The sequence below is a fragment of the Anser brachyrhynchus genome (assembly GCF_964034855.1).
Source record: "Anser brachyrhynchus genome assembly, chromosome: 8".
NCBI lineage: Eukaryota > Metazoa > Chordata > Aves > Anseriformes > Anatidae > Anser > Anser brachyrhynchus.
In genome coordinates, this window is record NC_137702.1 from 1 (window position 1) to 22,123 (window position 22,123).

A 22,123-nucleotide genomic window follows, 5' to 3' on the forward strand; every position below is an offset into this window, starting at 1 on the left:
GCCAGGGACGCCCAGGCCCTCCCTCACCTGCTGCTCCGCAGCAGCCACAGCCTAGGTCACGCTCGCCAATCACTCCCTCTGCGCAGACCAGTCCCAGCACACCTGGCCCAGGGAGCAAACACAGCACAGGCCTACCCCCACCATTGCTGCCCTTGCCCCCCCCCCCGCCTGCAGCCTCCCCAGCAGGGTGGCCCCCACACCCAGGTCGCTTGTCTGTGTCCATTGGCTCCCCCATGGACAATAAACACGGGGCCAACACCCCAGCCCCTGCCCCCTCCACACCCAGGAACCTGCACCTAGCAGCACGGCCACAGCCACTTACAGTGTCCCCAAACACAGAGGGCAGCACAAGCCAGAAAGCAAACTTTATTAAACTCTTACGCAGGACTCCTGGGAGGGAGACTGCGGCAGAACTCCCTGCCCAGACATTCTCCCCTTCCCCTGGGGGGCTGCGGGGCTCAGGCATCCAGCAGGTCCATCCGTCCGTCTCAGCATCCATGCCCTGGGGAACAGCTGCCTCCTGCAGAAATGGGCTGTGAGGCACAGAAGGAGGAAGAAAAAGGAAAAGGGCACAAGTGGGATACAAGCAGCAAGAGAGGAACTGGGTGGACAGACAGACAGCAGGGCAGAGGGACAGAAGAACCACCGGGGGGGCAGGGAGCGGGACAGGGGTGATCAACGGGGTTGGACAGAGAGTCCAACAGAGGCACAATTGCGACAGCCAGGATGACCGAGAGTAATAGCAGTTTTACTGACATCAGACAGCATTAGTTTGGGATGAAATCAGAGTTTTGGTTTTTGGATCAGAGATGACTCTGTTGAACAGTCTCTGCCTTTCCAGTATTTGAAAGGAAAAGGCATGAGGATAAGCACACAAGTATGAAGCTATTATTACCAACAGAGATGCTGGAAGTAGGCTTCTCAATATCGCTTCTGGTACTTGTGGAGTAATTGCCTTAAGTAACTAGGCAAATTAAACTAATATTCACATTTTAAAGAAAACGTGCAGCATTGAAAAAGCTTTCAGGGTGGAGGGTAGCTGCGCTACCTAAGTGTTCCCTAGGCCTCCAACTTTACATGCTATTGCACTAGGGGAACTTGGTGTGCTGACTCTAAGGAACAGTACAGAGCGTAGAGCAGAGTGGAGACACCACGGATAGGCTCTGTGATGAGACGGGGACCTGATGCTCTTATGCGCACCAAGACTGATAAGCTGCATGTTTACCATCCTTGTGAGAAAAATCTCAAATAATTTTCTTCAGACAGGATCTTCTGTGAAGCTATTTTATTCGTGATTGCAATGGCGGGCATCCTGTCAATCAGGAACGCATTTTAGTAAACAAATCATAACCTTTTATTCCCTATTACCTGACGCCTGATCACCTCCCCTGTTTCCTCATTGGCTAAGTACTACAGGTTCACAAGCTACTCGACGCTCCTCTATACCACGTATGTACAATTTTTGTGTTTTTTCAACCCTTTAATTTCTCCTTTCTTATGTTTTGAGAACTTTGTGATCTTTGTTTTACTGTTCTCACACTGCTCATCTTGTTTTTCTCAAGCTTCTACCTTATTTTGGAACAGTGAGGCCTTCTACTGTCCACTTATCTACAGGTGACCCATTCGGTGATAAACTGGAGCTGATTGATACAGCGGTGCACTAAGGGTTAAGAAGAAGGTTACTCACAGGCATAGAGTGGTAACCAGGCTAGAATAAGAGAAAGTGGGAACCAGTAAGAAGTTGCTAGGCTCGGACGGGCCTATAGAGGGCTATGCATGATCAAAAGGAATGCACTAATCAGAAGTCTGTAACTACGCACGCTAGCTGCGTGCAGTGCATGTAGCTGGTTCAGAAAGCTATATAATATCTGGCATTGGAACAATAAAGGGTCTCCATTTCTCGACTATTTTGGAGTCTGTGTCCTCATTCCCTTCACTTATCTACTTAGCATTTCTCCTTATTATGACTACACGATTACCTTGGAATACAGAAAAGTAATTCTCTACTGCAAAAACACAACTTTGTTTCTCGCACCCTGAGCCAACCACCTGTCATGGTTTTGACAGAACGCTGTACTCTAGTGAACTTTTGCTCATTATATCATCACTATAATACCAAACCACACCTCCATCCCAAAAGCTCCATGCCTCCAAGCTGCGACCGCCCCTCACTGAGCACACGCTCTGAATTTCTCAGACCCCTATAGCTTTAAACGAAAGCAAGAAAACTTTACAAATCATAACCAAGATATGCCTGACTAGAGTCACTCAAGCTCCACCTAAAAGGGACAGAAAATAATCACAGAGTCATAGAATATCCCGAATTGGAAGGGATCCACAAGGATCATCGAGCCCAACTCCCGGCATCACACAGGTCAACCCAAAAATTCAGACCATATGACTAAGTGCACAGTCCAAATGCTTCTTAAACTCCGGCAGACTTGGTGAAGCGACTACCGGCCTGGGGAGACTGTTCCAGTGCTCAACAACCCTCTCAGTGAAGAACCTCTTCCTGATGTCTAGCCTGAACCTCTCCTGCTGCAGGTTGACACCATTCCCACGGGTCCTATCACTGGTCTCTAAAGAGAACAGATTGGTGGATAATGTAAATTGGCTTAAGTGAAAGGGGATGTTAGGGAAGATACCATCACGAAGGATACCTTTCTGACTTCCGGGATCAGTCGACGGGCTGAGCCTCTCTTCCCCCCGCACTGGGATGTCGTGGGGTAAGATCTGAATGCTTGGTTGTACCAGGCGTCTCCGTAGAAACTCAGAAATCTCTAGAGCCTTTGTGCCTTTTAATGCGTTAATAGCCAGGACGAGTACCCGTGTATTTCATGCGTGCTCGCTTGCTTTTGCGGACAGTGAATTTATCGCCGACAATTCCAAAGAACCTGTGTCCCTGTTGCTGTAATAAACTGCCCTTCGTTGCATTGTTCCTAGCTGTGACAGTTCTCATTGAACACAACTAGAGCGAGGGTGTCCTACGTTATTGGTGAATCCGTGACCCTGGTAGTTCAGTACCCCGAATCCGACCAGACCCGTAACAGTTAGTCAGCTACGCCCCTTAACACGACAGTATTTCATAGAGAAAAACATTAAGCCTAAGATTTCTCATCCCTAAGGCCTTAGGGGGGCAGGCCGAGAAGGAACCAGAGATGCTTAGTATGTCTCCTGAGAATCGCAGCTTACAGTTACTACACGTCTTCTGGTCTCATGGGATGAGGCAGAGGTATAATTAATTCCTTCTCCATCTCTCTCTAAAGAGTTTTCCTCCTATCTGTGACAAAGGAGAAAAATGTTATGGTCGTGGAAGTCGTTATACAAAGCCACACTCAGTGAATTCACTATTACAGTTAAGATCGTTTTTAATCGAAAACACCTCAGCAGCAGTGTTACCACTGCAAACATAGCGCTGCACAAAAATTCAACTCAAGATAAAGGAAAGGGCGAGCTAAAAGGACAAATGACGTGACCGAAGGCATCTTCAACAACCATCTGGTAGATGGTTGTCCACAGCCCTTGGATTCCATGGTTGTCTTCCCTGCCAAGTGAATCCTGGAAGAACAAGAAAAGATACACAACATGTCCACAAAAACTTTTGGGGAGGCTACTGAAAAGAAAAACAAAAAAATAGAAACAGCATACAGCTAGTACGTCAGTTTTGTTAACAGAGTAACATTAACATACTAGAAATTTCCACATTCTATGTAGCCCCAAGGTGGTGCTGGGTACATCCACTGATATTAATGGGGTGGCACAATGTAAGAGATAGTTAATAGACAAGGTACACCTGAGGTGCACAGATTGCATATTCCATGCGACAAAAAAGGCACAGCTTGGCACCCAGTTTGGATCAGCTTGTGTATGAGTCTGCTGATACGTGAGTATATACAGCAAGCAGACAAGTCTTTTACTCCACAGACTCAGTTTCATTTATGTATATACATACATATACATATGTGTATGTATCTCTCTCTCTCTCTCTCTACATATATATATATATAAACAAACAAACGTTGGGAACTTCATAACCACTTGAATAACAATCATTAGCTATGCCTACGCTGAAAGCCAGGACTATGCCTAAGTGATTAAGTAAACACAGAGTCTTATCTGTGAAATGCTGAAAATGCCCCATAACCACTGGGGGGCTTATGCACGGTGTACATAATTTTTACGCAAACATGCATCTTAATACACAAAGAGGAGGGGTGAGGCGGACAAAGGTTTTAGGGACGCGTCAAGACCAGAACAGCCACTGGGCAATCGCTCAGATGTGCAAAGCTCAGCTAAAACCTGCACAAATCCACCAAAAGAAGGAGGCTACCTACTTGTCTGCTTAAAATAACCTCTACAAAGAACGTATTACAAAATCAAAAACGAAACTATCATCCAGCAAAGCAAACGTCTGGAATACAATGGGCTAAAACTGACAGCTGAGGTTTGATTCTTTAGCAATTTCAAAGGTCTTCAGATCCTACCTGACTTCTCGTGCATGGTGGCATTGCAGCACAGAAATGAGGGGAGCGGGAAGATCGCAACAGGCCAAACGCGGTGCTGAGCTCCTACAGGAGCTGGTGGGATAGCACTGACAAGAGTGAGACAGGCTGTCAGCCTTCTGCACGAGCTGAAGAAGAGGAGCGCCAGTGTCCGAAGAAGCTGTTTCTTCTCATACTTCATTTAATACACACCGTCTTTAAATCCAGGACGTCTTCTTAGGGAAGAGATAAAGAAGTAGAGTTAGCGGCTCCAAGGACACTTTAGGATCTTAGTTCTTTCTATAGTTAGCTGCTATCCACAAAACCAAACCAGTTAAAATAGAGAGTTACATTAAAAATTCTTGATAATAACAAAAGTATGGGATTTAAAAAAAAAGACATGCACGGAAAAGAGGTTAAATTATCTCATTCGTTTCTCAATTCCGCCACAAACTCCACGCTCAGCTCCTCTTAACTCACTCACCCCACTTACCCATCCAAACACAGGGCGGACGCAGCAGTTCTCATCATTCTTGGTAAAAAGACAACATTTTCATGTTTGCTGTCAAATATCATCTCTTTCCAGCACAATTTCCTGCAAGCTATGCTAACTCCTCCAGGCTTTTTAATATATGCTAGAAACTTCACTGTTTTATATTAATGACCATCTCGGTGGAAGTCGCCGAGCTGCTATCTTTGATTCTGCTGTCTTCACAAATACAAATAAAACAGTACTTCAGCAACAATCTATGACAAACTAGGCAATACATGCATCTACCTCTTACATAAGAAAGGAAAGAATTTGTAGACAACATCCAGAAAGTATTACCTTGTTAGATATCAGAGTGGTGGGGCAGAATGACAATGCTACACAAGACTGTACTTACACTCCTGGGATTGCACAGGTTTGCTGGAATACAAAAACAATAAAGTAAGGTCACTATGCGGAACAAGTTCACTCACTCCATTATTACTGTGAATGACAAGAATATTTCAGTAAGCGTTCTTTTAAACCCATGGGAATTTTCAGATTTATGTCAATTTGGCTTCATGAAAACTGAAACTTGCAGTGCAAAGATCATTTATAAAAGCTGTAGCAGGTGAGCTTTTTAGGCACGGATTTTGTCACCTTTTTGGGTAATGTTCGTCTCTCTCCCTCATTACCCCCCTTCCCTCCCCTCCCCCCCCCCAAAAAAAAAACAAGAAAAAAGATTAAAGACCACAAACTGGGACTTCTCAGAGGTATGACTCCATTTTTCACCTTATACACACAGTTTCTTCGCTATGCTAAACTTTCACAATGACTGTATAATAGAGTCTTACTAATATTGTTTCTGTCTGTGAGTTTGATACTACTTCCCCAGGTTGGATGAAACAAGCATTTTTCATTGTGACGGACATCAAAACAAATAATGTCTCTTGTCAGCTATGGAGTCCTGCTGGCAGTATTACCAGCTCACACAGAATCCCATCTAGTTTTTGGGGTCCACCCCATCTATCCTCAGCAGTGGGAAGTTCTTCCAGAAGCAGACAGACTGTTATTCGTTCCTCAATGGAGCTGAGGCTCCGTAAGGCTTTGCTTTTTTCTTCCCTCACTCCCTCTTCTATTTCCAAGCTTTAACTTAAAAGCTAAGCTTGTGGGGCTGGGGGGAATCCCCAAATCAAATCCCAGCCCCAACATCCCATAGTCCCCTACTCTCAGGCCCAGCAATCTACACATGCACACAATGCTACAGACTGTGGTGGGCAGGTCCTTCAGGGCAGGGATGTCGTCATCTTTTCAGGTGACGTTCAGCTCCCTGAAAGGGCTGAAATACCACATCCACACTCACTTCCCCTACTTGATTCGCACAGGTGTAGTCAGAGGAACAGGGCCACACCAGCACTCCCTGCTCACAAAGCTCACTGCCTACCTCCAGGTTTGCATCGTTTCCTTGTATTACTGTTAATTCTGACACATTTCTGCTATAAAAGCATATCTCAGTGGCATTAAACAACCAAATGCGTGGACTGTGCTGTCTGCAGTATTTTATCCCACACACTCCAATTACTTAATCAGCTGTTGAGCCCGTGCCTCGAGCAAGCATTTTGCTGGGTAACCATCTCCTAGTCTTGAGGGGACACGTGAGAATAATTTTTTCTTGGATAGTATTTACTTCAAATACTCCTGCCAGGCCAGTTTAAGGAATCCACAAATTCCACGGGAGAGAGGCTTGCCTAAATTGATTCTGTCTTTCTGATAATTTGCTCAATGGAGCATTTCTCCCTTCGGTATTTCTGGGGTAATGACAACGACTTGGATTTCAGAGAAGCAAGGTTTGAAAGGATAGGTAGTATCTTGAAATAGATCAGATTTCAGGAGTACAATCTCAATACATTCCAAAACCTAAATTCCACAATGCTGCTTCTGCAATCTGAGGGACAAACTCTTCTGCCACAGATGGGCAGGGATATCAGACCAGCGCATAGGAACACTTCAGGAGTCAGCAGAAGTGGTAACGAGAGCTGCATCACTCTGTGATAGATACCTGTGTCCGAACAAGCTTTCCTTCCGCTCACAGAGGAAAAGAGCTGGCGTCCTACAAAACGTCTCGCGTCTACCACTTTGGAGTGTTCTCAGTCAGCTCGTCTGTACTTCAACTTCCCTTTGAAGGAAGTAGCAAAGTACATAAAAACCTCCTTCCGGTAGCTCGGCACTGACCTGCAAGCCAGCACCAGGAGAAGGGCTGTGTCACACTTCAGCCCGGAGAAGAGAAGGCTCTGGGGAGACCTCATTACTACCTTTAAACACGTATAGTGGACTTACAAAAGAGACAGGCAAGGACTTGTTACCAGGGCCTGTAGCGACAAGGCAAGACAAGTTTTAAACTGAAGGAAGATAGATTTAGATTGAACAAAAGGAAGAAGTTCTTCTCAATGAGGGTAGTAAGACACTGAAACAGGCTGCCCAGAGAAGTTGTAGAGGCCTCATTACTGGAGGTACTCAAAGCTGGGCTGGATGGGGCTTTGAGCAACCTGACCTAGTGCAAGACGCCACTGATCGAGGCAGGGGGGATGGACTAGATTATCTTTAAGCGTCCCTTCCAACCCAAACCACTCTACGATTACGTGAAAGGAATTGCCTCCCAAGTCATTCTTGACTGACTACAATTAGCATTCTGGAAAGCCCTGCAAGCACTTGTTCATTATTTCTAGGGTAATTCTTAAAGCTGAAGCAGACCAAAGTTTTGTCAACAAAAGCCTTTCGGGAGACTACTGAAAGGAAAACCAAGCCAAACCAAAAAAACAGAAACAGCAAGTGGCTATTACATCAGTTTTGTTAACAAAGTAACATTAACGTACTAGGAATTTCCACGTTCTTTACCCTCCACCTTTAAAAGGTCACCCAATTCTGTCAGTGTTCACCATTAGCATTCTTTAAAACTTTCACATGGACATCTGAGAAAAACATTTCAAGTCCCTGTCATCGAGGGAGAAGAGGAAAAAAAATAGGGATGAGGGGGGAAGAAGCACAGCCATTCCTTTCCTCGGTAAGGTGAGCAAAAAGCTCAGGCGCTCAGCAAGAACATTCTTTGAAAGATAAAACAGAAGAAACTGCAGGTTATTTAACCTCAGCTTGTCCTGGTTTCAGCTAATATAGAGTTAATTTTCCTCCTAGTAGCTGGTAGGGTGCTATGTTTTGGATTAGGCTGAGAAAAGTGTTGATAACATGCTGATGTTTTAATTGTTGCAGAGCAGTGTTTACACCAGGCCAAGGACTTTCCAGCTTCTCTTTCTGTCCTGCCAGTGGGCAGGCTGGGGGTGCAGCAGGAGCTGGGAGGGGATAGACCCAGGGCAGCTGACCCAAACTGGCCAAAGGGGTATTCCATACCATCTGGCGTCATGCTAAACAATATATAGGGGTGGCTAGCAGGACTGGGGGGACCAGCTGCTTGCGGATAGGCTGGGCATCGGTCAGCAGGTGGTGAGCAATTGCATTGCGCATCACTTGTTTGTGCACATTATTATTAGTAGTACTATTATCATTATTATTATTATTTTCCTGTTTTTATAAGCTGTCTTTATCTCAACCCACAGGCTTCACTTTCCCATTTCTCTCCCCCATCCCAGAGAGGGAGAGGGGAGGACAAGCCAACGGCTATGTGGTGCTTAGCTGCCAGCTACGTTAAACCACAACATGGCTATAGAGTCACATGTATTTGTGCCTGCTCATTTATTCATCTGCCAGTTTATTTTGCTACAGACCGTAGAAACTGCAAGGTTACCACCTTTTGTAACCGATGGGATCTTCGGTAGGAATAGCTGTCTAAAAGAGCCAACAAAATCCCCTTCATCGACAGCCATTTGAACTTTCGTCGTCTAAAAATAGTCCTACAAACATTCCCCGGGATGCTCAACTTCAGCATCTTTCCATTCAACTTGAGGCAGAACAAGCCCTTACCCTGAACATCTTCATCTGGCTCTCCTCTGCTAGCAGAGTAGTACTCTGATACTGACCAGTACGTGCTGCAGCCTACTCGCTTACGTGTATTTACTGCAATCTGGTTCGATATGCTCACAGAGAAACCAATGAAAAATCCGCCCTTTCTTTCAGAAAAAAAATAATAAAATAACTACGACACGGTAAGGAAAAAAAGCTGAACATGCGGTCCTTTACCAACGGGCAGATCCAACATCAGCACAAGGAGTTTTTGGTCATGTGAGCAATCACCTACACCAGCCATCAGGACAAGCCAAACGCACGCACATAAGACTCCATTTAAAAAACATGTAAAGTTCCTTTATAGCTTATGGAAGTAACAACCTACATCTTAGATGCAGTTAGACTGCATCGGTTTAGGGACTGCCTCCTTCCAAAAAAAAAAAAAATCCTCCAATCTGTTCATCCGTTCACAGTTATGCAAATTCAATCAGGCCTTTGAGCCTGAGGTGCAGGAAAATTACTAAAGCACACCTGGATTTCACCCGGAGGTCGCTGCGACTTACCCGGACAGCTGGGACAGACGGGCTGCTCTTTCTCCTGGGACACCTGCGACTGCAGCACGCCAGCTGCAGCTTTCCTCCCTTCAGCTGCCGCGCCACCTTCGCTCGGCGACAAACCCCGCGGGGGTCCCAGCGGCGGGGAGCTGCTTCTGCCCTGGTGAGCCGCAGGGAAAGGAGAGAGCCGGCCGTCAGCACGCGGGGGGAGGAAAACCTCCGAGGCGCAGCCCGACGATCGAGCGCAGCGAGGACCCGCGCCCGGCCGCCGCAGCCCCCACCCCTCCCGGCCCGACGCTCCGGGGAAGCGCCCCCGAAGGCTCTCGCTCGCCTCACCGCCGGCAGCCGCGCTCGCAGCCAGCGGCAACCTGCGCCTCCCGGCGCGCACGGCCCGGCCCCGGCCCCGGCCCCGGCTCGGGGAAAGACCGGCCGCGCACCACAGAACTACAGCTCCCAGCATGCCGCGGGACGGAGCAGTCCATCCGACGCAGAGGGGAGTCGGCCAAGCGCACGCAACCGCCCCCCCCCCCGCCGCTTCGCCCCCTTCCCCCCCAGCCCTCCGAAGCCCCGCGCAGTGCAGACGCCGCCGCACGCCCGGTCCGCTCCGCTCCGGCGCGGCGCCGCCCCCGCCCCGCACAAGGGCCGTTTCCGCAGAAGCTGCCGACCGCGTGGCGCCCCAACCGCCCGCCGCCTCGTCCCCTCCCGGCCCGGCCCGGCCCGGGGCGGCACCGACCACCAACCTCGTTGCGGCACCGCGCCTCGGCGGCCCGGCCCGAGCTGAGCCCAGCGCGGCCCGGCCCGACAGCTTCCGCCCATAGCTCCGGCAAGCCCTGCACGGCACCTCCGCCCTGCGTTCCTCCGAGCCAATCACGGAGCGTTTCCGCCCTGAGTTAAGGCTAGCCGTGACGCCACTTCCGCCCTCACGGTCCAGCCAATCACGGCGCCGCTTCCCTGTGGGAAGGCGACCCTCAGGCTGCTCCTGTGCTGCTTTTTATTTATTTATTTATTTATTTATTTATTTATTTTAAAGAAGGCGCGGGTGTTCTTGGTCCTCCCTCGTCAAGTATATCTGCGAGAAACATCTCAAATAATTTTCTTGACACACGAACTTCTCTGAGGCTATTTTATTCGCGGTTGCAGTGGCGGGCGTCCTGCCGATCAGGAGCGCATTGCAGTAAGCACAGCATCAACTTTTATTCCCTATTCCCCGACGCCCGATCCCCTCCCCTGTGTCCTCATTGGCCGAGTACTGCAGGTTCACAAGCTACTCGACGCTCCTCTGTCCCATGTATGTACAATCTTACTTCTTTTTCAACCCTTTAATTTCTCCCTTCTTTTCCTTTTTTTTTTCCCCTTTCTTATGTTTCAGGAACCTGTGATCTTTGTTTTACCGTGCCCACGCTGCTCAACCTGTTTTTCCTCAAGCTTCTGCCTTATTTCGGAACAGTGAGGCCGCCTACTGTCCGCTTACCCACGTAGCGTTTCTCCTCATTATGACTGCACAACTACCTCGGAATACAGAAAATTAGTTCTCTACTGCAAAAACACAACTTAGTTTCTCACAGTTCCCTCCTCTTCTTTCCTTACTCCTACTGTTGTTTTTGCACCTCTTCACGTACCGCGCTCTTGAGTTTCTCCAACGTTAAGGCGCAATAGTCTTCTTCGGATGTCACGGGGGATGGTAGGCGTACAAAGCCATTATTTTTACAATACCAACAAATAGTGGTTTGAGCCAATTCTGTTCAGGTAACCACGAAGTTAGTTTCTCCCAAATGTTTCTAAATGCCCAGGAACTGTCATCTTGAGCTACTCTATGTAGGATCTTTCCTCCCCACGCCCCCCCAGTATACTTTTTTCCCCCCAAATATCAGTCAAATCCGTCCCATTTGATCTACATATATACAGCAACTAGCATTAATTACAGTGCACGCTCCTCCTTATGAGGTTATTAATGAATCGAATACTATTCGATTCTACAGTCCTATTTTTGCAAACTTATCAAACTTATTTTCTAGTTCTTCAGTTATAGCGGAGATATTTACAATAGCTTTTTCTAATTCACCCACCCCTAACCAAGGTAAAAACCACCTTGCAAAGCTGTGAAATACTAGAGAATTTTACTAGAGAATTGTCTGGAGTCCGCTTAATCCTGCGTGTGGTCTCAAGGGGCCTTTGGCTTTGTGGGTCTTCAATAATAGTTACGTTTGGAATTATTGCCTCCAGGGTGCAAGCTCCCTTCCATCCCAGGGGCAACACCTTCCTGGCTTTATTGCCACGTAGCCAGTACCACCTCTCGCCATTTGGGACAGGCCATCCAGTTGCAGGATTCTCACGTTGCATCTGGCGTGCGCTATGTATATTGGCGTTCCTGTGGCTACCATATTTGGTGCAGCGTGGGTTATTCCCTGCGTGGATAGTTCCACACCCAGGGTCAGTACTATCACCCCCTGAGTTTCTATCAATGTTGTTTAAAAGGCACCTTCGATAACGCGGTATATTGTAGCCAGGATTACGCGCAGGGAGTGTGAGAAACACTCCGTAGCCAGTAGCTTAGGCTCAGGCGAGGGTCTCAGTGAAGCAGTAATTTATTCGCGATCGCAATGGCACGCGTCCCACAAGCAGGAGCGCGCCTACTAGTCACACAGTACGGTTTATGTACTTTCTTTCTTGACGACCGGGACCCTCCCCTGTTTCCCCATTGACTGGGTATTCCGGGTTCACAACCTATCCGACGCTTCACAGACACTACGTGGCCTTCAGTTGCCGGCCTGTTCAATTTCAAATCTCTTTTGACTTTTTTACTGTTTGAAGTGGTAATGTTTCTTCACTGATCTGACTTGACACCGTGATTTTCATCTAGCTGCTCTGAGGAGTCCGGTTGTCTGCATTTTACAAGGTTGTCCGTTAAGCTTTCTTATCACTGCGAGCCTCAACACTGCATTACTTCCCTCTAAACAACGTAACTCTGCAAAAACAACATTTTTATTCCCACAATTCCCCCCTTTTCTTCTTTATAAATTGTTGATTTTTGCAAAACTTTTCTCTGCGGTGTAATTTGGTAGATCTCTTCCTCTTCTTCACCTTCTTTGCTTTCCATCCCCTCTAATATCATCACCTTACGGGAGTAAGGTGGTGGCTCCACGGTCATTTGTTTCAATAGCGCAGTTTCAGTGAACCGCTGTACTAGTCCTTTTACACAGGGGATAATGCAACAACCAAGGGTCGTCAAAACTCCTGCTGCTACGATCAAGGATGCAGATACGCACGCCAGGATCCTTTTCCATTTACCAGACCAAAATTCTGAACATCCCACGAAGCAACAGCCGGTTCCTAATTACTCTGCCAATTCACTGGCAGAGGCGGGAAGCCCCTGCAACGCTGCACTTACAGCCCCATCCTCCAAACCACTAGTGCTGGGCATTAAAGTGCAGCAAACGACCGCCCAGCCTCCCACACACACACCCCCTCCCGCGCCCACCACCCCTACCTCACGGCCGCTGCTCCACCGCTCGTCCCCGCCCTCCCGGGGCTCAACCCGCCGCCCTCGCCCACTCTCGGGCGCTCCGGTCGCAGCCGCGACCCCCGAGCGCCCCGCCGCCGCGTCGCCGGGGCCACCCAGCGGCCCCTTCGGGCCCCCGCGCGCCCGATTCGCTCGGCCCCGCGCGAAATTTGCATGCCCCGCCCCCGGCACCGCCTCTCCCTCCCCGCGGCTCGCCGCCCGCGTGCCCCGCCCACCGAGCCCCTGCGCCCGACCTCCGCTCCGCGCTGATTGGCGCAGCTCGGCCCCCTCTGAGCGGTCGCCCCGCCCCTTCGCCCGCCCTCCCTCCCCTCCCCTCCGGCGTGATTTGCATGCCCCGCCCATCTCCCCGGAGCCGCGCCGCCGCCCGCCGCCTCATTGGCCGGGGCCCCGGGCCGCCCGCCCCGGCGGCACCGAGCAGCGCCGCGGGACCTGCGCGCGGCCGGCCGGGCCGGGCCGGGCTGGGGGGCTCTCGCCGGCAAGGAAGGCTCGGCAGAAGGCTGCCGCCGGCGGGGGTCCTCCGACCCTCCGTTCAGCGCCTGCGGACGCCTCCGGAGCGAGGCACGGGGCCGCGGGGCTCGGCCCGGCGCGGCGACCGGGGGAGCGGAGCCGCCGCACGAGGAGGGGCTGCGAGCGCTGAGCGCGCTCGAGCCGGAGGGGAGACGCTTTGTCTGCTCCGGGAGCCGGGAGGAGGCGCGACCGGGACGGCGACCCGAGCTGGCCGCGAAGGGGTGTCCGGAACCGGGAAGGACGGCCGGGGGGCGGCTGCTGCTCAGGAACCGGCCGGGCAACCGGACACGCGTGCGGCGAGCACTTGCGGCGTGCGGCGGTAGCTTTGCGTGTGCGTACACGTTGGTGTCGTTACTTTCTCTTAATTTGCTGTCCTATTAAACTGTCTTTATCTCAACCCGCACGCTTTACCCACCCCACCCCACCCCCTATTCTCTCGCCTTTCCCGGAGGGGGGGGACTGAGGCAGCGAGGAAGCGGCTGCGCGGCGCTGAGCTGTGCGGCAGGTTGAAGCTCGGCAGCCGGAGAGGCTCCCGCTGCCCCGGCATCGCGGCCAGACCCTGTCGCCTTCCCCTCCCCCGACAGCCGAAGGGCCACCCCGCTACATAACCTGCTCCCGTAAAGCTGGCAAGCGCCGTGTGCTCGGGGTGCTGGAAGCAGCCACCGCAGGGCCGGAAACATAGCTTTCCACCCGGAACACCATCCTGGGCTTTGAAAAGCAAGTCTTGCGAGAAAAACCTCAGTAACTTGCTCAGACAGGGTCTTCTGTGAAGCTGTTTTATTCACGATTGCTGCGGCGGGGGTCCTGCGAGCGGGAGCAACCAGCAAAAGTCTATCGTAACCTTATATTCCCTCTTACCCAACGCTTGATTCCTCCCGTTTCCTCACTGGTTGAGTACTACAGGTTCACAAGCTACTCAACACTTGTTGCTATACCATGTATATCCAATTTTACTTGACCAACTGTTAATTTCTACCCCCCATCTTGTCTTGTGACCACAGGGCCCACGATCTCTTGCTTTTACTGATTTTGCACTGCTCGTCCTGTTTTTCTTACCTATCCTCCTTATCTGGGGACAGTGGGACCTTCCCCTTATCTGTTTAACGTCCTCTCCACTGCTGTGCTGCTGTCATGCCTGCACAATCACTTTTGGATGTGCAAGGTTAGTGGAATGTTCCACCGCAAAAACGCATTCTACTGCAAAAATGCAACTTTTTCTCACGGTCTCATGGCAACACGGCACGCCAGAAATAATTGAATCAGACAGTGGCACTCGTTTCCACAATGACCTCGTAAACATCTGGGCCAAACAGCATGGCATTGAATGGGTATACCACGTCCCTTCTCCCGCACCAGCATCCAGGAAAACAAACAAAGAAACAAAAAAACGCAATACAGCAGACTGATAAAGAATATGCTGAAAGCAATGGGTGCTGAGACATTCAAACATTGGGATGCTGTACTGGGTCTGGCTGGGATGGAGTTAACTTTCCCTGGGGCAGCCCACACAGTGCCGTGCTCTGCACGTGTAGCTAGAACAGCACCGGTGTCACAGCGGTGTCGTGTCTACTGCTGAGCAATGCTGGCACAGCATCAGGACTCCCTCAACCCCCCCCCCGAGCCAGCACCAGCAGGCTGGGGGTGGGCAAGAGGGGAGGAAGGAACATCAGCAGGGCAGCTGACGTAAAGCAGCCAAAGGGATGTTCCGTACCATATGATGCCACACTCAGCAATAGAAGGTGGAAAAAGGAAGAAGAGGGGAGGGGTGGGCTCTCACTGTGAAAACATCTGTCCTCCCGAACAATGGGTACATGCGTTGAGGCCCTGCTTCAAGGCCGTGGTCAAGCATCGCCCATTGGTGGGAAGTGGAGAGTGATTTCTTTCCTCTGCACTTCCACACAGCCTTTGTGTGTTTTTTTTTTCCCCCCTTTCCCTTTAGTTAAATTATTTAATAACAATTTTCCCTTAATAATTATTTTTCCTTTTAATTAAATTATCCTTATCTCAACCCATGAGTTGTTTCTTTCCGTTTCTTCTTCCCCTCCTCTTCTGAGGAGGGGGAGTGAAAGAGCAATTGTGGTGGAGTTCAGCTGCCTAGCAAGGTAAAACCACCACAGATGCACATGCAGCAACAGCCACCTGGTTAGTCTGCCAATCGAGCTAGCCCTGCCCAATCAAAACTCCTACACACATAGAAAGGGATAAAGTCCTTGCAGCGCATTTAAAAAAAGCAACCAAACAAACAAACAAAAAACAAAACATACTGGGGAAGACAGTCTGACTTATTCCTGCCTCAGGCAAAGGCAAAGCCATCCGTGGGATTGCTTTTGCTCAAGGACCTGGGTGCACTTGGCGGGTGATGCAGAAGTATGGGGCAGTCTGAAAACCCTCAAGGGTGTCTGGGGTGAGCATAGGCAGTCCTTTGAGTTGTACAATGTTAGTTGCCGTGTAACACTGTATGTCATCTGCAGTCGCTATATGTCAACGGCATTACAGTACGAGTCGCTCAGATTAACGAAGAATGACAGCACGTGCACAGACACGCGGGGCTTTCCTTGCATACAGGGATCACCGTGCCTGCACGTGCGCGCACACACCCACCCCAACTTTCGGCGAGTCCTCCCGCTCCCAGCCTCAGCACACAGGCAGCCCTGCTGCCCAGGACTTCCACGATCCTGGGGACTCCTGCTTGCACTCACCTTCTTCCTTGCCGTAGCCCCAGCAACGCTCAGTAACCTCACCACGCTCTAAGGTTTCTCTAAGACCCTTCTGGACCCAGCTTGGCTGCCCCCCGGCAGCAAAGGGGCCGCAAGGCAGACAAACTGCAACTGCAGCCTCCTCATCGTCTTCCTCCTCCACCAGCCCTGCAGTTGCCATCCGCACCCAGGTGCAGCCCTTCTATGAGGAGGGGCTGCTGGGCTCACCACCCTCATTAGCCACACCTGGGGCTCCAGTGATTGGGGGTCCAGTGACAGGTTTTTAGTTTTTAGGGTTTTTTTTTATTTTTATTTTTATTTTTTTACTGGGGCCCTGTGACAGGTTTTTACTATCTTTTCCTAATCTTCTTCCCAAATGTCCCGGTTCTCTGGGATTAAACTCTCCTTTCCACATACAAACTTTACTATTTCAGATTATTAAAGCGCCCCGTTCCAATCGTAAATCCACAGGACTTCGGGAAAACACCTGAAGCACTCGGCCCTCCGTCTTCTAGACAAACAATACCACCGTTTCCACAAAGTTTACATTTCAACAGGACCAAATTTCAAGCTGAATGCCAATTTTTCTCATGCACTTTGTTAGTAAGCCCACGCAAAACAAGGAATCACTCCTACGTATCCATCAGTATGGGGGTTTAAAAAGGTACTGAGGCCTAAATAAATTCGCTCTCCCCCTTCTTACCAAATTCCCAGGGCTCAAGCCCGAACCGCCAAAGAAGTGACTCTCCGTTCTACCGCTTTGATAATCAGTCAGCCCCGCTCCCCCCCCAGTACTTGGGAAACCGACCAAACACCACAGCGAACATACCCAAACTTCTCAACTGTTCCTTAGATAATGCTCCCGCCTTTCTCCTTGTCACACTCGAAACATTTAAGAGGATTACAAGCTACACCAGCGGGCCCGTACATTGGGCACCACCAGTCAACGCTGGGATAAAGCAGCGCTTCCTTTCGGTCTGTCGTGCGCCTCGTTCGTCTCCGGCCGTTCCCCTCGCGGAGAATACGGAACCGCGGATCGGAACTCCGCGCTCGCCTCGCGGCGATGCTGCGTCTCACTCACGCGGCGCAATCACGCAATCACGCAAAGAGGCCCCCCCGCACTTCTCGTTCATCCCACAGGAATATATCACTTAAAACAACAACCAGACTTGTTTGTAACTCGCTTCACGACAATACTTTGTCTCAAACGCATACGCTTACACAAATGCTTTCAACACGACACACCCAGACACCTACAAATAAGACATACAATTGTTGCCGCTCCAATTAATATCCCTCCAGCAGCTGCAAATGTTACCCAGGTAACCTTGTCACAATTTTGAGAGGCCCGCTTACCCTTCTCCTGCTTCTTATACAGTCATTAGCGGGTCTGTCCCGGCTCCCAAAACTGGGATGCAGCGGTAACCTCGGATTTGCTCGATCTACTCCCAAGATCGCCAGCGGCCGCTCGGTCAGTCAGCCTGTAGGGTACCCTCCTCCCATACGGGGACTATGCTGCACGCCAGACGTCTCTGCGCGATTTACCGGCCGCCCCGGCCACACGTACGACTTACAGGCCCTTCCCGTACTGTAAAACGCACCGTTTGTCCGCGGCGTCAGGAGGTCTTGGCCTGCTCCCGCGGTGAGCGGCTGAGAGCGGAGGCTCCTCCGAGGAAAATACTCGGGGTGCACCTAGGGGCATCCGCTCCGCAGTCGATCCCGCAGCCGAGCAGAGCGTCTCCTGGCTGGCTCGCCAAACTGACTTGTGGCAAACGGAGTCCACAATCAATAAGATCGTAAAGTAGGTATGTTTATTCAGCACTGGGCAGCACGGGGGGTAGTCCCACCAAAGTCGTGCGCACCCGACGCAGCAATTTGCCGTGGTTGTATGCAGCACAGGGTTACGTACGCATAAAGTTTCACGGTACGCCTATACCTATTCATAACCTGTCCCCGCTTCGCGTTAAAATCGGTTCCAAGGAGTTATTTCCATCAACTCCTCCCATCTTTGCTTGCGCAGTGTCTCCTGGTGGGGTTCCTCGGGGGGATGAAGGTTGATGACTCTTCCTCGTCACCGCTAGTTGACCTCTTGTCTTTGCGCGGACTCAGTCGCTCCTCGGCTCTTGTCCATCCGCAGGACCGGTTTCTGCCAGTCTCTTAAGACAGGCTCACACTCTTATCGAGAGACTAACCTTGGAAAGGGGCCCAAAGCTTCTTGCTTTGATTGATTTGCACAATGCGCAAGAGTTAGCAAAGACGCTAAGCAGCATCCACTAGTTTAATGCTGTCGGCGCTCTCTCTCTACTCCATAAGATTCTCCTAACTCCCCCTCTCAAAAGCAGCCCTTCAGAAACGTGCTGCCCTCCCCCCCCCCCGCCCGCAGTGCGTGACCTGCTGCCCCGGACGCCGGAGACGGCCGCTTACCCAGCGCAAAGGGACGGCATGCGCTGCCAGGAGCGCAAGCGAGCAGAAAGGCGTTCCGCCCCGCGGAAGGGGCAGCGAGGGGGGAACCGAGCGCACGCGCTGGGCCGCGACCTGCCCTCCGCGGAGCCAGGAACCCTGCGGCGCTCCCTCACCCCCTGCGGCGGCTGGGCGGCAGCTGCCGGGGCGCCGCGCCGCGGAACGGAGGCGCTCCCCCGCCGAACGCCGGCCAGCTCTGCCTTCGGACACCCACACCACCCTCCCGGGGAACGGCGCACCGCCCCCGGAACCGGGCTCCACACCCAACTCCCAAGCCCAAAACGCCGCTCAAAACAAACTCCTCTCGACGACGACAGAGACACACAGCAAACTCAAAGCAACGCACACTACACTTCAGCTGAGCCAAAAGGCCCACACGAGGGGGCCGCCCCCTCCCCCCACGACACCCGATCCCGCGCCCACCACCCCTACCTCACGGCCGCTGCTCCACCGCTCGTTCCCGCCCTCCCGGGGCTCAACCCGCCGCCCTCGCCCACTCTCGGGCGCTCCGGTCGCAGCCGCGACCCCCGAGCGCCCCGCCGCCGCGTCGCCGGGGCCACCCAGCGGCCCCTTCGGGCCCCCGCGCGCCCGATTCGCTCGGCCCCGCGCGAAATTTGCATGCCCCGCCCCCGGCACCGCCTCTCCCTCCCCGCGGCTCGCCGCCCGCGTGCCCCGCCCACCGAGCCCCTGCGCCCGGCCTCCGCTCCGCGCTGATTGGCGCAGCTCGGCCTCCTCCGAGCGTTCGCCCCGCCCCTTCGCCCGCCCTCCCTCCCCTCCCCTCCGGCGGGATTTGCATGCCCCGCCCATCTCCCCGGAGCCGCGCCGCCGCCCGCCGCCTCATTGGCCGGGGCCCCGAGCCGCCCGCCCCGGCGGCACCGAGCAGCGCCGCGGGACCTGCGCGCGGCCGGCCGGGCCGGGCCGGGTGGCTCTCGCCGGCAAGGAAGGCCCGGCAGAAGGCTGCCGCCGGCGGGGGTCCTCCGACCCTCCGTTCAGCGCCTGCGGACGCCTCCGGAGCGAGGCACGGGGCCGCGGGGCTCGGCCCGGCGCGGCGACCGGGGGAGCGGAGCCGCCGCACGAGGAGGGGCTGCGAGCGCTGAGCGCGCTCGAGCCGGAGGGGAGACGCTTTGTCTGCTCCGGGAGCCGGGAGGAGGCGCGACCGGGACGGCGACCCGAGCTGGCCGCGAAGGGGTGTCCGGAACCGGGAAGGACGGCCGGGGGGCGGCTGCTGCTCAGGAACCGGCCGGGCAACCGGACACGCGTGCGGCGAGCACTTGCGGCGTGCGGCGGTAGCTTTGCGTGTGCGTACACGTTGGTGTCGTTACTTTCTCTTAATTTGCTGTCCTATTAAACTGTCTTTATCTCAACCCGCACGCTTTACCCACCCCACCCCACCCCCTATTCTCTCGCCTTTCCCGGAGGGGGGGGACTGAGGCAGCGAGGAAACGGCTGCGCGGCGCTGAGCTGTGCGGCAGGTTGAAGCTCGGCAGCCGGAGAGGCTCCTGCTGTCCCGGCATCGCGGCCAGACCCCGTCGCCTTCCCCTCCCCCGACAGCTGAAGCTGTTATGTGTTATGTAGCCCCGCTACATAACCTGCTCCCGTAAAGCTGGCAAGCGCCGTGTGCCCGGGGTGCACGCTACTCCGTGCCCGGGGCGGCACCGACCACCAACTTCGTTGCGGCAGCGCGCCTCGGCGCCCCGACCCGGCCGCTGCCGCCCACAGTGCCGGCAAGCCCTGCACGGCACCTCCGCCCTGGGTTCCTCCGAGCCAATCACGGAGCGTTTCCGCCCTGAGTGAAGGCTAGCCGTGACGCCGCTTCCGCCCTGGGTTCCCAGCCAATCATGGAATGCTCCTGCCCTCAATGACGGCTCGCTCGGACACCGCATCCGCCCTCACGGTCCAGCCAATCACGGAGCCGTTTTGGCCCTCGGTGAGGGCACGCCCTGACGTCACTTACGCCCCCGCTTCCCTCCCACGTAATGGGTCTCAAGGCAGTTTGTTCCGTTAAAGCGCGGCTGTGCTTCAGAACAATTGCATTTCTTGAAATCTATAGGAAGCAGTCCGTGAAATATGATCTCGGAACCTCGCCTTTTAAGCATCAGAGGCAAACGTGCTATTTGTATATGCTCCTTAGAAGCTAAACTGTCAGTCTGCAATTGTTTTACCTTTACTGCGACTCAGGACTGCACTCGGAGCACTGACTCAATGCCGTGTGTGCTGTCTCCAGCTAGCTGTCAGGCACACACTGCTCCACGGAGAAGTCAAATTTCCTCTGAAATTGCTTACCCAAACCAGTATGAGACGCAATAGGAAACTAGGGAGGAAGCAACCTCTCCTCTGCACTCAGAGTCCGTCCTGCCGTCAGCTACAGCATGGGACAGAAACCGTATTATTCAGATGCGGAGGTATCAAAGATGATCCTCTGAAGTTGCATCGGACAACTTGAGGCTGGGGGCTGGCAGGAAGAAAAGTAACTAACAAGACAAGCCATCCTAAGTCTGTAAAAAAAAAAAATAGAAAAAAAGGAAAAAATAGAAAAAGGTCGGGGGGTGGGGGTGGGAAGCCAGTAAGAATCAGCCTGATAAAAGGTTTACAAATGAGATGAAGAAGAGGAGAAGGGGAGAGATTGTCTATGCAAGGCAAGAGACCCAGGAGGCAAAGGCTGAAGTCTAGGAAGGCAGACTAGAATGTGACGAGGAAACATACTGGCTTTCTATGAAGAAAGCTAGCAGCAAGGAAGCTAGCAGCAAGGAAGTAATAATGGCAGACGAGGGAGACTAGTGCCTTTTCCTTTCACGTGAACATACTCCCTTCACTAGAGCATACTCCCCTTCAGTATGAAACGAGGACCAACACTCACAAAATTCAGTTATAAAATAGGAAGCTGCCCTTTGGCAGCCTCTTTCTAAGTGCCCATACCCATCACTTGCTCCTCAAACACTTGCTCATATGTTAGAGAAATTCTCAATCAGTCTTGCTAAAAATACTAGCAGTGAGAGCCTAGACTCATCGCTCCACAAGTGAGTAAAAGCAATCATTCTGCCTCAGTGCAAACATGCAGTATCAGTATGGGACAGACCACTCACAGCCTAGAGCTTCTACTTTCTGTGCTTATTTTTTTTAGCATATATTCTTAACAGTTGCGATTTGTTATTAACAATCTATATTAAACATTTGATGTTTAATGGTAGCCTGCAACTCAGCTGCGTTCGGCATGGACAGGAAAGTGCTCATTGGTAGGAACCTCATAAATTGCAAGTTAAGCAGGGAACCTACGTTATAAGACACGTGCAGAAACCGCAGCACCTGAATGTAAGCTAACTCCTTCTCTACGCTGGGTATCAAAAACCAACCCTGCATAACTCTCGACATTGCAGAAGCAAGTCCCAAGAATGTGCCCGTAGAAAAAAAAAATTGGGATGGCAACAGAATTCATTTCAGAAGAGTCTTTTGAGGCAAGACTTCTTGCAGCCTTCCAGTAACTC

The 22,123-nt window shown here is 52.1% G+C and overlaps 2 protein-coding genes across 2 annotated transcripts in view; both read right to left on the bottom strand.

The window, feature by feature from the left end:
* Window positions 1-343: 343 nt before the first annotated feature.
* The window catches only part of LOC308198697 (uncharacterized protein), a 53,935-nt gene continuing 32,155 nt past the window's right edge, over window positions 344-22,123 (bottom strand). Inside the window, exons 8-9 of the mRNA XM_080601564.1 lie at window positions 896-978; window positions 344-520 (exon numbers count right to left, since the gene is read on the bottom strand). Of these exons, the coding sequence (XP_080457690.1) occupies window positions 922-978 (57 nt within the window). The 3' untranslated portion in view covers window positions 344-520; window positions 896-921. The remainder of the gene's footprint in view (window positions 521-895; window positions 979-22,123) is intronic.
* On the bottom strand, window positions 3,351-14,032 carry LOC308199258 (uncharacterized protein; the record flags this gene model as incomplete). The annotated part of the gene is made up of 6 exons (XM_080603202.1): window positions 3,351-3,558; window positions 4,485-4,717; window positions 5,311-5,391; window positions 9,468-9,618; window positions 12,946-13,854; window positions 13,926-14,032. 4 exons carry the CDS (start codon window positions 14,030-14,032, stop codon window positions 5,365-5,367), a joined length of 1,194 nt encoding a protein of 397 aa, XP_080459328.1. The 3' UTR covers window positions 3,351-3,558; window positions 4,485-4,717; window positions 5,311-5,364.